The sequence below is a fragment of the Gopherus evgoodei genome, chromosome 7 (genome assembly GCF_007399415.2).
Source record: "Gopherus evgoodei ecotype Sinaloan lineage chromosome 7, rGopEvg1_v1.p, whole genome shotgun sequence".
NCBI lineage: Eukaryota > Metazoa > Chordata > Testudines > Testudinidae > Gopherus > Gopherus evgoodei.
This window is the reverse complement of record NC_044328.1, coordinates 5,659,292-5,672,060: the sequence shown is the minus strand read 5'-3', so window position 1 is coordinate 5,672,060 and position 12,769 is coordinate 5,659,292. Positions and strand designations below refer to the sequence as shown.

Below are 12,769 nucleotides of genomic sequence, written 5' to 3'. Positions count from 1 at the left end.
CTAAAAGGGAGATCACAGTGGGCTATGCTGAAAGGCTAGAGGGTGGTTACTAGTGGAGTTCCTCAAGGCTCAGCCTTGGAACTGATCTTATTCCATATTTGCATTAGTGACCTTGGCATAAAAGGTTGGAGTGTTCTAATGAAACTTGCTGATAAGAAAGTTGTGAAGCATTGTCTGCATTGAGGAGGATCAGACTATCCTACAGGAAGAATTGGATGACCTTTTGAGGACTGGAGTAATAGAAATGAGATAGGTGTGTGTGTATAGAGAAAGAACTGGAAGGGACCTTGAAAGGTCATTGAGTCGAGTCCAGTCCCCTGCCTTTACAGCAGGACCAGCTACTGTCCCCGACAGATTTTGCCACAGATTCCTAAATGGCCCCCTCAAGGATTGAGCTCACAACCCTGGGTTTAGCAGGCAATGCTCAAACCACTGAGCTATCCCTCTCCCCAAGTGAATGGGGGAGATGAAATGTAGTAGTATGAAGTGTAAGGTCGTGCACTTAGAGACTAACAGCAATTTCTGTTTTATAAGCTGAGGGTTTCAACTGGAAATGGCAGAGGAGAATGACCTGAATGTATTAGTAGATCACAGGATGACTGAGCTACCAGTGTGATGCGACTTGTGGGAGGGTGGAGGTGCAAATGCAGTCCTAGGAGGTATCAAGAAAGGTATTTTCAGTAGAGATAGGGAAGTATTAATGCCATTGTACAAGGCCCTGGTGAGACCACATTTGGAGTAATATGTACAATTCTGGTCACCCAGATTCAAGAAAGATTAATTCAGATTGGAGAAGGGGCAGAGAAGAGCTATTAGGATGATCAGAGAAATGAAAAGCCTGTCCTATGAGAGGCTTAAACTTGACTTGTTTAGCTTAGTAAAACAAACTGAGAGGGAATAGGATTTCTCTCTAAGTATCAGGGAGGAGAAAAGCTATTTACGTTTGAAGGACAGTGGTAACACGAGAACAAATAAGGATAAAATGGCCATAAATAAATTTAGGCTGGAAATTAGATGGTTTCTAACCATCAGAGGCGTGAGGTTCTGGAACAGCTCCCTACAGGAGTAATGGAGGTAAGAAACCTAAGAGGCTTTAAGATGGGGCTTGATATAAATGTATTAACAGGATAATATGATGGTGTTGCCTTACTAATTTTTAATGCAAATCTCCATTTGAGACTTAAAAATCAAACCATATTTGAAGAAAAATGAATCAGTAGTGTTGGAGCTGAGTGGGCAGGGGAAGAAGTTATTCTGTTGTAACTAACCAATTCCATACATGTTTAGTCAAATCTTCTATTTCAGGTTTTACGGAGGCCTTGCAGGGATTGTGGGCGCTGCTTAGCAGCGCAGGTGCTTCATGACAGCTTGTCATCTGAAAACTCCTCTTGGGGGCATAGGTCTAGCTCAAGGAATTTACAAGCTGTGCTAGGAGGTAGTGGAGCCTGGAACCAACTTAAGACAAACAGGGCGGGGTTGGGGGGAGAAATAACCAGAGCTCTAAGAAATGTAATATAAAATACGTTTTCATTAAATCAGTATTAAGGTTGAGAGCACACACTCAAAAATTAAGACTTCTATTATAATTTTTAAGTTGGCCACGTTGGACATGCAAAGTTATAATCTAGTCCTTTGCACAGTTATCATCTTAATCTTCTTTGGAGGAAGGGTTTATATAAACTCTTCTAGTCTAATTAGTATCAGCTGATTTGTTAGCTTCTGGCATACTGACTGTGTGTTTGTTCACTATAAATGTATGTTACATTTCATATGATAACCATGTTAATACGTTACTGCTCAAAAAACAAACAAAAAAACCCAAAACCAAACAACAAAAGTCTGTTTTTGAAATTACTTGGCTCTGTTAACTTCTCTGTATCCACTGCCATGGGTGAGCACCATGTCAGGGAAAATCTACCTCCTGCTGGGAAGGGAGAACTAAATTTAAACTCGGACCATGAATGTTGTGAAATAAAGTTTCCAAATCTCTCTTGGGCCAGAAAATAGAAATCCATGTCTCTGTGGCGTTACATAGCAGCTGTGGAATGGCTGGCCAGTGGATGTGGTTTCTTGGGGTGCATGGTGTATTCAGTCCTATAGAGTAGAAAGGAGTGGGTTTAATACCAGTATATCCTTCCGGTGAAATCTTCCATCGTAGCTGGACCTGGAACCAGCACTGGGGGTTTTTAACACCCATGTTGAAAATGTGCTTCAATTAAGAGAGAACTGAAGTCATAGATTAGCTGGCTTGTGGAAATAGGCTCTGCAGCCTCTTTCATAAGTAGGGCCCTACCAAATTCACGGCCTTGAAAAATGTGTTGCAGACCATGAAATCTGGTCTTCTGTGTGCTTTACTGTGTACAGATTTCACAGGGGAGACCAGTGTTTCTCAAACTGGGGTGTGTGTGTCTGACAGGGCCATCCAGAGGATTCAGGGGGCCTGAGGTCTTTGCTGCCGAAGACCTGGCACTTCGGTGGCAGGTCCCGGAGCAGAAGGACCCCCACTGCCAAAGACTGGAGCAGAAGAAGCTCCAGGGGCCTGGGCCCCGTGAGTTTTTTCCAGAGTAAGTGAAGGACCCCACTCCAGGGGCCCTGAAAAACTCTCATGAGGGGGCCCCTGCAGGGCCCAGGCCCTGGGGCAAATTGCCCCACTTGCCCCCCCTCTGGGCGACCCTGGTGTCTGACCCAAAAGGTTGAGACAGAGGGTTGCAAGGTTATTTAGGGGGCGGGGGGAGAGGGTGTTGCAGGCTTGCCACCCTTACTTCTGCACTATCTTCAGAGCTGGGTGGCCAGAGAGTGACGGCGACTGACTGAGGGCCCAGTTCTGCAGGCAGCAGGGTAGAAGTAAGGATGGCAATACCATATTGGGCCATCCTTACTTCTGCGCTGCTGCTGACAGCGGCTCTGCCTTCAGAGCTGGGCTTCCAGACAGCAGCCACAGCTCTCCAGCTGCCCATCTCTGAAGGCAGCAGTCGTGCAGAAGTGAGGGTAGCAGTACGTGCCTTCCCCCCCAACCCCACCCCATCCATACCCTTGTGACCCCTGCACAACTCCTTTTTGGGTCAAGACCCCTACAATTACAACACTGTGAAATTTCAGATTTAAATAGCTGAAATCATGACATTTACGACTTTTAAAATCCTATGACTGTGAAATTGACCGAAATGGACCATGAATTTGGTACAACCCTGTTCATAAACTCAACCTGTTCCTGCAGCACCTCACTGGATGGGTTCTGCACACTTGGAACCTCACTTGTAAGCATTCCACCAGCGGTCCCCACCACTGTTCTGATCGTAAGCTCTCCCAGACAGGGACTGTCCTTCACTCTGTGTGCTGCACCCAGCACAATGGGGCATCAATATCGATGGGGGTCTCTAATAGCTACCGTAATGCAAATAGTTCATTGGTCTGTAAAGTGTTGGGAAGTAGACAGACAGAAGGTAGCTGTGTGGTTTCCTTCATACCTCTCTGGAGATTGTAGAACTAGGATATCAGAAATACTTTGCACTAACAGTTCTAATACCACAAGCTGCTGGTGTATCTGATGTATCTAGTCCCCTTTATTATTAATATCACAGTTTTGTTTGGGTGGCAGCATTGTCTAGTGCAGGGATCGTCAACCTTTCAGAAGTGATTTGCCAAATCTTCATTTATTCACTCTAATTTAAGGTTTCGCGTGCCGGTAATACATTTTAACATTTTTAGAAGGTCTATTTCTATAAGTCTATAATATATAACTAACCTATTGTTGTATGTAAAGTAAATAAAGCTTTTAAAATGTTTAAGAAGCTTCATTTAAAATTAAATTAAAATGCCAAGCCCCCCGAACCAGTGGCCAGGACCCAGGCAGTGTGAGTGCCACTGAAAATCAGCTCACGTGCCGCCTTCGGCACCCGTGCCATAGGTTGCCTACTCCTGGTCTAGTGACTACAGTAGGGCATGAGAAGTTTGTGTTTCGGGTAGCACCCAGAGGCCCCACTTCACTAGGCATTGTACAAATATTTATGAAAATAGTCACTGCCCAAAAGATCTTACAGTCCAATCAAATGTGCAGCAGATGTAAGAAAACAAGAGGCAATAGGGGCGGGAGGACAAGGATAGTAGTGACATTGACCCAGTTAATCTGTGTGTGGTTCAGAGACGTGCATATTTGTGTGTTTTGTGATGGAATAAATAAATGGATGTCTCCAATCCCCAGTGGCGCTCTAACTAGCCATTATTAGCCTGCAATTTTCTGTAGGCGGCATGGTAGAAGTGGGTTTTAAAGGGGTTGGAAGGAGGCTGGAATTAATGCTTTACAGACTGAAATCACTACTGAATCATTGCATAACTGTTAAATATATTTAACTTCTCTATTCTTCCATTTTCCCCATCTCCATAGTGTAAACTACTCGAAAGTACCTCCAGTGTGTAGAATTCAGTTACTGTTTTGATATCCTAAGGGGAGAGGTGCTCTAGAAACTTTTAAGTTATTAATACTTCGTATCCCCTTTTGAAGTGACTTTACAGAAGTCTTGGTGGAAGGACTAAAACTACTGCCTTTGACTTTTATTAGAGACCAGATGGGGGTGAGGTAACATCTTTCATTGAACAGAGTTCTGTTGCTGAAAGAGAGACGCTTTCAAGCTACTCCTCTTGATTTTTATTGTTTGGAGGTTGTTGGGGTTTTTTTGCCTTCTGGTGCTAGGGTTTGTGTGGCCCCTGCTGTTTTCTCTTTAAAATGTGTTGACTAGAGCTGTGTCACTAAGACTTGTTTTAACTGGTTGGATCAAAGAATCTGCTAATGGGATTCTAGTTATTGGAACAGGGACTGTGGTGAGGACAGAACTAAATTCTGAACTGACTTCTGCTACTGAGTCCCCATGTGGCCGTTGCATGAGGGCAATAATGGGCCCCTCTGGAAAGCTCTGTGTAGTCTCCTGATAGTACAGTAGAAATGCTAAATAGTGCTATTGATGTATGCTTCTAAACTGCTGCAGGGCACCTCAATTCTGCCCCAGATCATTGACTTGCAGAGCTGTAACTGTTTTTGTTTGCTGGGATCCTGCTGAGCATCAGAGTTGTTTTAGGGGGCTATTCCTTCCAGTGCTGATGACTTCTCTTTCTCTCTTGCAGGTTGGTGGTTTGTGAGCACAGCAGAGGAACAGGGCTGGGTCCCTGCCACATACCTGGAATCCCAAAATGGCACTAGAGATGATTCAGAAATTAACACATCCAAAGCTGGGGAAGGTATGAATTCTTTGGTATCTAGGGGAATCTTTCAATTAGTCCTCTTGATTTCAGAAATCGGACCCTTTTTTTTTTTTTTTTTAAACAAGTTATCAACGACCGACTGCGGTGACTGCAGGGTGTGATTCTTAAGCCAGTTCACTGGTCACTTTTGCTATCTAGTAACAGCAAATTCACTGCCATAGAAGAGATCAGACTTGAGTACCAGGCCTGAATTTCTTCCTATTGGGCTGAGTGCACCAGGGGATTCTAAAGCAAAGAGTGCCATTTGTTAATGGTAGCAAATGACACTCAAGACCTTCAGTCTGAGCAGCCTGTGTCCTTGCATATCTTGGATATCCACGTTCTGCCATTGTGGGAGACAATTTGCACAGTGAAGAATTTCTGTCAAGATCAGTGAGTGTCTTTGTTTGAGGAGAAGAGTCTCCTGAAGATAATTCTAATATTTATTAGAGATGCTCAAGAGGAGGAAGAGTGACTTCTGCTCCTCGCTTTTGGTAACTTTTTCTATCTACAGAAGTTCAGCATGTCTATGTTACACTTTTTTTTTTAAGTTGCCATTAGAATTAGATTTCATTGTTTGTGGCTGTGGGTGGAAGCGTAAATCGTGTTAGAAAACTGTCTCACTCCACTAAAGCCGAAGAGTCACTTGTCATGGTAAGAAGTAGGCTTACATGTGTTCTAGCTGCATCATTTTGGCTAGGAATACTTGAATCAAGCTCTAAAATGGGATAGTATGATTACACCTGTGTCATCCTACTTAACCACCTCTTAATGGAATATTCATGCAGTAACTGTGTACAGAGGACACTGTTTTATTATGATTTACTCAATTCTAAAGAATCCATCTCTGTAGTACCTGGGTGCCCTTTATGTAAATGTCCACATACAAACGAAACGGCAGTGTAGCTCTCATTCCTGTCTATGAACCTCCTATCTGAACATGCTTTGGGGTGACTGCCAGTCTATTAGGAACAAACACACACAATACATTCTTTATACTGTGCCCCAAGGGTGACAACTCTGGTTTATCCCAATCTTCCATGGCCCTGTAACAACTTTCCTTGGTCTAAGCAAGCCATATCCCAGGCCATTAAGGGTTCGTAGACAGAGGCTATGATCTTGAATTGGGCATAAAAGTGGACAGGTAGTCAATGAACCAGACTGGGGTGACGTGTTCTCTTCAGCAGAAACAGCACAATGTTTTAAAAAACGAGCTAGCTGCTTTCACTGAAATTGTGTTCACACATTTCATGTCTTTCTCTTCTGAAATCTCCCCCGTTTCCTTGTCTCCTAGGACACATTAGATGTTTCTGACCTCGTAGTTGTTTAAGCCTTTCGTACCCTTAATTAATTTCTACATGTCCTTGTTCATCCATATTACCTTGTTTAAATTACTTTTTCACCGAGTTGTTGCCAGATGGGACATGTAACCCTGAGGCACAGAACTTTCTTTGAACGGTTCCTGTATTTCCCCTTTCTACCCTCACTACTTTGTATTGCTCTCATCAGTTATGCTCCACACACTCTGCCTTCTTCCAGAATTGGATCTGCTGAAATTCGAGACGTTATTCTTTGCCTTTTCGGTCTCGCTTTAATTCCCATGACAAATAATATTACGTTATCTCTGCTGTTGCTTTGGTGTGCCTCAGCTCTCCTTTTCTCTACATTTTTAATAATTATTTCCTTTTATGTCATAACCACATAATCAAAGACTACTTCTGTTCTTTATTTTCCTCCTATTTCTTATGTATTGAGGCCATTCTTTACCTTGCCTCATAGTAGAATGGCTGCATGATGATTATTAGAAGCATAAGGAAAAGTAAAAAGTTTCATATGCTTTAGTTATAAGAGACAAAGAAGAGGGCATATGCTAGGGGTTTATGAAGTAAAGAATGGTAGAGGAGATAAAGCAGTCTCTCTTCCATTTACCCTTTTTCATAATACACAAAAAAGGGGACCGCCAATGAAATTGAGAGACAAAATGTTTAGGTATGATAAAGTAAGAATATAGAAAGCTTAGGGGGTTTGAGAGAGCCAGTGTTCCAACTAGAGTTAGAGCAAATGAGTTTGATTCTCAGAGCTTCGTCTTTCTCTCCTGAAATGTAAGAAAAAATTTAAAAAGAGATCAAAGTAAGTCTGTTTTATGTAACAGACGATAAACCTGTGGAACTTACAGCCACGGGATATTATTGAAACCAATATTTTAGGAAGACTTTTCGTAAGTGATTAGATGCTTATATTGATGAGTAACATCAGCAGTTACCCTAGCTGTAGCGAACAAAATTCAGCGCTGGAACCAAACTTCATCAGAGCTTAGGGCTGTTCAGAGCTAGTGTGGGCCTTCAAGGTCCAGGATATAAAAGGATTGTCATGAAAGAACAGGAATATATCTCCATTATGTGGAAAGGGTTTTATATCTTTCCATGTAGCATCTGCTGTGGACCACTGTTGCTGACAGGAATACTGGATTAGATAGAACAGTAGGGAGTTTCTTGTGTTCACTGGCATGTCTGCAGAGCTCTTCTTTGATTTATTCCTTTTTCTCTGGTAGAGTGTCTGAGCAAATCCCTCGGTTTGTATCTGGATAAATGAAAACTGTAACTTGAGTGTGGTGGTTTCCCCCACACCTTTAAGTTCTCTCTTTCTTTCTCTTGTTTCTCCTTCTGATCAATGCTTTCTAACACTGCCCTACTCTGTTTACTCTTGGTTTAGTTTTTAATTCTGATCTATCTTGACTATAATCCAACCACCACTTTACCTCCTGCAGTACTCCGGTATTCCATCCTTTAGCATAATTACAGCAAAATGAAAGCCTTATGCAAGGAAATGTAGATTGGAGAATCTTACCAAATTAAACTGGTGGGGGGGAAATGACATTAAGAGCAAGGTGTGAAGACTGCTCATCTCCTGTCTAGGACCTGAGTTGTAAATCCCGTGTTCAGAAGCCCAAGAGAGTTCAAGTAAGCCTTTTCCTGTAATAGAACTTAGTTTTTTGGCCAAAACTTTGTGGTCTATAAACTACAACTCACACTTTAAAAAAAAAAAAAAAAAAAAAAAGTTCCTTCTCCTATTCAGACCATTGAGTCCCTCCCACCCTTCTCACGTAAAACCCTCTGGTTTAGAACACTTTGATTCCAGCTGAAAGTAACTTGGCTTCTGACAGGAGTGGGAAAAACCTCTGATTACTCAGAGGAGCCAAAGCCCCAGAACGAAGGATTCCAAGAATATGCAATGACCTGTATTTCCTGCCACTTCTTCTCTGAGAACTCAAACTCCCACTGAAGCCAACAGGAGTGGTATAAGCGCACACTCTCTCTGGATAGTTCTGTTCAGGGTGATATAATTATTACTAATAATAATCAATATTACCATAGCACCTAGGAACTCTAGTGGTGAATGTTCTGCTAGGCACTGTGCCGACACAGAACAAAAAGATGGTCTCTGTCTCAAGCTTATAATTTAAGACAAGAGACAACAGATGGATACAGACAGAAGGCAGAGTACAGGAAACAATGAGACAATATTGGTCAACATGACAGGCTGTGTACTCGTCAGACCAGCAGCCTCACCGTTAAGTTTTTTTTTGTTGGTATCATGGAAAAGGAAAGTTTTTTTTAAGCAAGCTCATGAAGTATCTTTTCAGTAGCTTACAAGGAGCTCCTCCCAAGTGTGAGGGGCAGCATGGGAGAAGGCACAAAGATGCTTGTTTGAAAACTTAGGTTACTAATTACTTATTTATTCCTTTTTAATATCTCTCTGCTCTCCATGAGCAAATCGCTCTTCTCTTCCGTTTTCTGTCATTCTCCCCATTTTGATCCCCTCTACAGCATGGTCATGGAGAGCCATGCTCTCAGCTTTGGTTACTGATACAGGATGTCCCCAGACTGACCGAACGTAGGCATTACTGGATACTAGGTAAAAATATCAATAATTCAGAAGTCCTGTTGAAATTCACTGTCATTGAGGCTCCTAAGTCATTTAAGGCACCTTTTAAAAATTTTACCCAACTTCAGTAAATCCATACTGTTGTATTTTTCACTTAATTAGCTGTTTTGAAGCTTAATATTTTGGAAGAAGGAATATAGAGTATATCTCACATACCTTCTTTAAAGCAGCAATGAATTCCTTTTTATAATGCCGATACTAGTATGGAAGCCTTCCCCGTTCAGTGGTTACTATATCAAAATCACAATACATGAGCAAGAGAGTGAACTAAAGGACAGTCCCATGTATGTGACCTGGTAAACTGTGTTTTCTGGCATTTCAATCAAGAAGTATCCTCTGTGCACAGCTATTTTAACAATACCATTTTCACAAGTGTCTTTTTTTTTCTTTGTTATAATTTTTTAAAGCATAAACTGTTACTTAGTGTGAAACTAATTCTTAACTCTGTCATGTTCACTTCTTGAACCCCTGACCCAAGGAGTGTGGATTGGGAGCTGAACTTCCCCCAAAATATGGAAATGTTCAGAGATTTCCATTTCAGTTTAATTTTAACTATCCATTTCTAGTCAATATTTAGGAAAGCTTCCTGATTTGTGTGGGTTTTTAAAAACAAACAAACATTTTGCCTGGACAAAGATATATGTTTAAAAAATCAGTTTGTAGTAGAAAATGTATTTTCTCAAAAAAACAAAAACAAACAACCCCCCCCAAAAACAACAAACCATATAGTAGTGATAGTATGTTAGTGCTCAGATACTACAATGAAGAGCAGAGTACGACTTACCGTATATACTCCGTTCATAAGCTGAATTTTTTTAGTAAAAAAGGGAAGCACCAGAGAAGGGGGTCGGCTTATGAACAGGTATAGAGAGGGAGAGATGGGATACCACCCCCCCACCCCCCCACCCCCAACAGAGGGAGCAAGGAGAGGCAGCACAGCCAGAAAGGAAGAGGCAGGGCCAGAGTCTCTCCACTTCTGGCCACGCTGCTCTCCCGCCAGCCTCCAAAGCAGCTGCAGCTCCGGGGCCGGCAGGCTACGGCCAGGTCGCTCGGCCCCGCCCCCAAAGCAGGCTATGGCCGCCCGGTCCACTCCGCTGGAACATGCTGTGGCTGCTTCGCCCAGTCTGGCCCGCCGGAGCAGGCTACGGCCGTGCTGCCCAGCCTGCCAGAGCAGCTCCAGCCAGGCCAGAGACATCCTCCTCGGATAAGGTGGGAGGAGTGTGGGGGTCCCGGGCTAGGGATGGGGTCATGTGTGGGGTGGTCACAGGGGTTACTCTCCTGACTCCAAGCTTCTTCTCCCCTCCTCCCCCCCAATAAATAAATAATTCCCCACCAGTTGCTGTCCCAGCCAGTCAGGGTGAGCAGCTGGCGCACCAGGACACTTCTTGTTTACTTAGGTTTACCTCCATGCCTGCGGGTGCTCAAGGTAAACAAACCATTTTGGCCCCCCAGCGGCTTATCCTGATGGCCCGGGAGCCACAGTTTGCTGACCCCTGAATTATAGGGTCAGCTTATGAATGGGTTATAAAAAGTGTTTTTTTCCATTTTTACTTATCCATCTTGGGGGTTCGGCTTATAAATGAACTGGCTTATGATCGAGTATGTACGGTAATAGCTTTCTACAGGTCATATAAATACTTACTTTAAAATATATACAGTATCACAGCCCCGGACAAGATCAAGGCCCCAGAGATCTTGCATCTGAGTAGAGGAAACAGCAATAATAGCTCTTCAGAATTTCAAAGTCCTAGACACGTGTTATCTAATCCAGGGTGTAAAAACTAAAATTCTAATTTGTTTTAAAAAGCCAAAAGCAGAAATGACTAGTAAATGCAATGACAGTTCTGTTGCTGTATGTTCCTGGGGGCTCAAGAAGTTAACTTGTTTCCTGTATTGTATAAACTAAAACCCAAGAGTGCTTTGCATTCCACCTGATCAGTTCTTGCTAACAAGACCAGTTCTCATAATTATGTTGTTTTTATTCCCCACCCTCCATCACTTTTCTTTTCTTTTTTTTTTTTTTGTGTTTCCATCCATGTTCCAAACTAGTTTCTAAGCGACGCAAGGCTCACCTGAGACGCCTGGACCGGCGATGGACGCTGGGCGGGATAGTCAACAGGCAGCAGAGTCGAGGTGAATAGCTTCCTGTGGCGTAGTCCCCTTAAAAGCATAAAAGCTGAGCTCTGCTGCTGCTCATCTCCTGCCATGTAGCGTGCCGAAAGGGAATGATTGGCATGTCTTTGGTTGACCTAACCTTGTTTACTTGGTGATAGACTTAGGCCTGAGCTGCAAAATTCAGATGTAGATTTCAGACATCAAAGTATTGGTTTTGAGGGTATCTGGAGTCAAAGTTTGATTCAACCCACTCAGAGATGAGCCAACAGCAAAACTTGGCCCTGAAGTCTGACTCCCCACCCATCTGGGAGCAGTCCAATCTGGTGTTTGCTTCAGGCACATTTCTACTCTCTCTCTTTCCTAAGTTTAAGCAAATAAACAAGTGATACTTTTTACAGTTCCTTATCAGAAAAATGGAGAAAATATCTGAAAACACAGGGATGCGCGAACTGCAAAAGCATCAGAGATTGAGTTTGGATGAGCATCTGGATGCATCCTCAGACTTCATCCAGAAAATTGAGACCTTTAGAGAATGTATAGCTTTCTGGCAATGTTTTTGATGTTTCCGGTCAAAACAGTAATGTCACAAAGATGGTCCTCCTTTTGGTATTTTTTCTCCTTCTGGTTTCAGTCTCAAACACTCATTTCTGTAGAGGTTCCCCAAAAAGAATATTGGAAAAGAGAACTTGATCTCAAGGATTCAAACTTCCCTTTTTAGGGAAAGATTTAGATAGAGATTGGAATGATATTTACTGGGCTTCCCACGATCTGAAGATTTTTTTTTTAACAGAATGCTAACATTGACATTATGATTGGATTTTTCCAAAGAACTTCAGCCATGAGACATTGATGAAATAACCAGAATTGTGGATTAAAAGATTTACCTCTCTGTGGGATAGTCCTGACTCAGCAGGTTCTTGGTGTCAACCCAATGCATTAGAGGGATGGAAGGAATGAAAGTGACTTTCCTCTATTATTGCTCTTTGCTTAGAGGAGACCTTTGCAAGGGAATGGAGCCAGACCTATGCACAAGTAAATCCTATCTTCATTACAAATAAATGAATGCTCTTAAAGGTGCTAGTGGGTGAGGAGAGGTGAAAGCAAAACTTGTGAATTTAGATTCCACTGCAACATAGATGTTTCTGTATACAGGGAAGGAAACCCCAGTTGTCACCAAATCTGTGGGGTTGGTTACAGATGGTTGTATTATTTTTGGCCCCCTCAGTGGTTCCCAAAAGCAAAAACATGTTTTCATAACAGCTCCACCATCCAGGAGCCAAAAATACCATGAGAAGACCAGATCTTGTTCCTTGCCCAACAAAGGGGTCCCTGAGCCAATGAAAAGCCTCTGAAGAATATAAGTGCACATACTAGACATGAAGATGCTGAAACCAAAGCACTTATTTCTGTGCTGCAGAGAATGGGAGGGTTTTTTCAGTTTGAATGTACATAGCCATTATTAGATACTTCTAGA

General features: G+C 42.6%; 1 protein-coding gene across 5 annotated transcripts in view; it reads left to right on the top strand.

Moving 5' to 3' along the window:
* SH3PXD2A (SH3 and PX domains 2A) overlaps window positions 1-12,769 on the top strand; it is a 389,755-nt gene that overhangs the window by 335,671 nt on the left and 41,315 nt on the right. For 4 of the 5 annotated variants that reach the window (XM_030569628.1, XM_030569627.1, XM_030569631.1 and 1 more), the window contains 2 exons: window positions 5,119-5,232; window positions 11,230-11,313. In XM_030569628.1, coding sequence (XP_030425488.1) covers window positions 5,119-5,232; window positions 11,230-11,313 — 198 coding nt within the window. The remainder of the gene's footprint in view (window positions 1-5,118; window positions 5,233-11,229; window positions 11,314-12,769) is intronic. The other variant, XM_030569629.1, reaches the window with a different exon arrangement.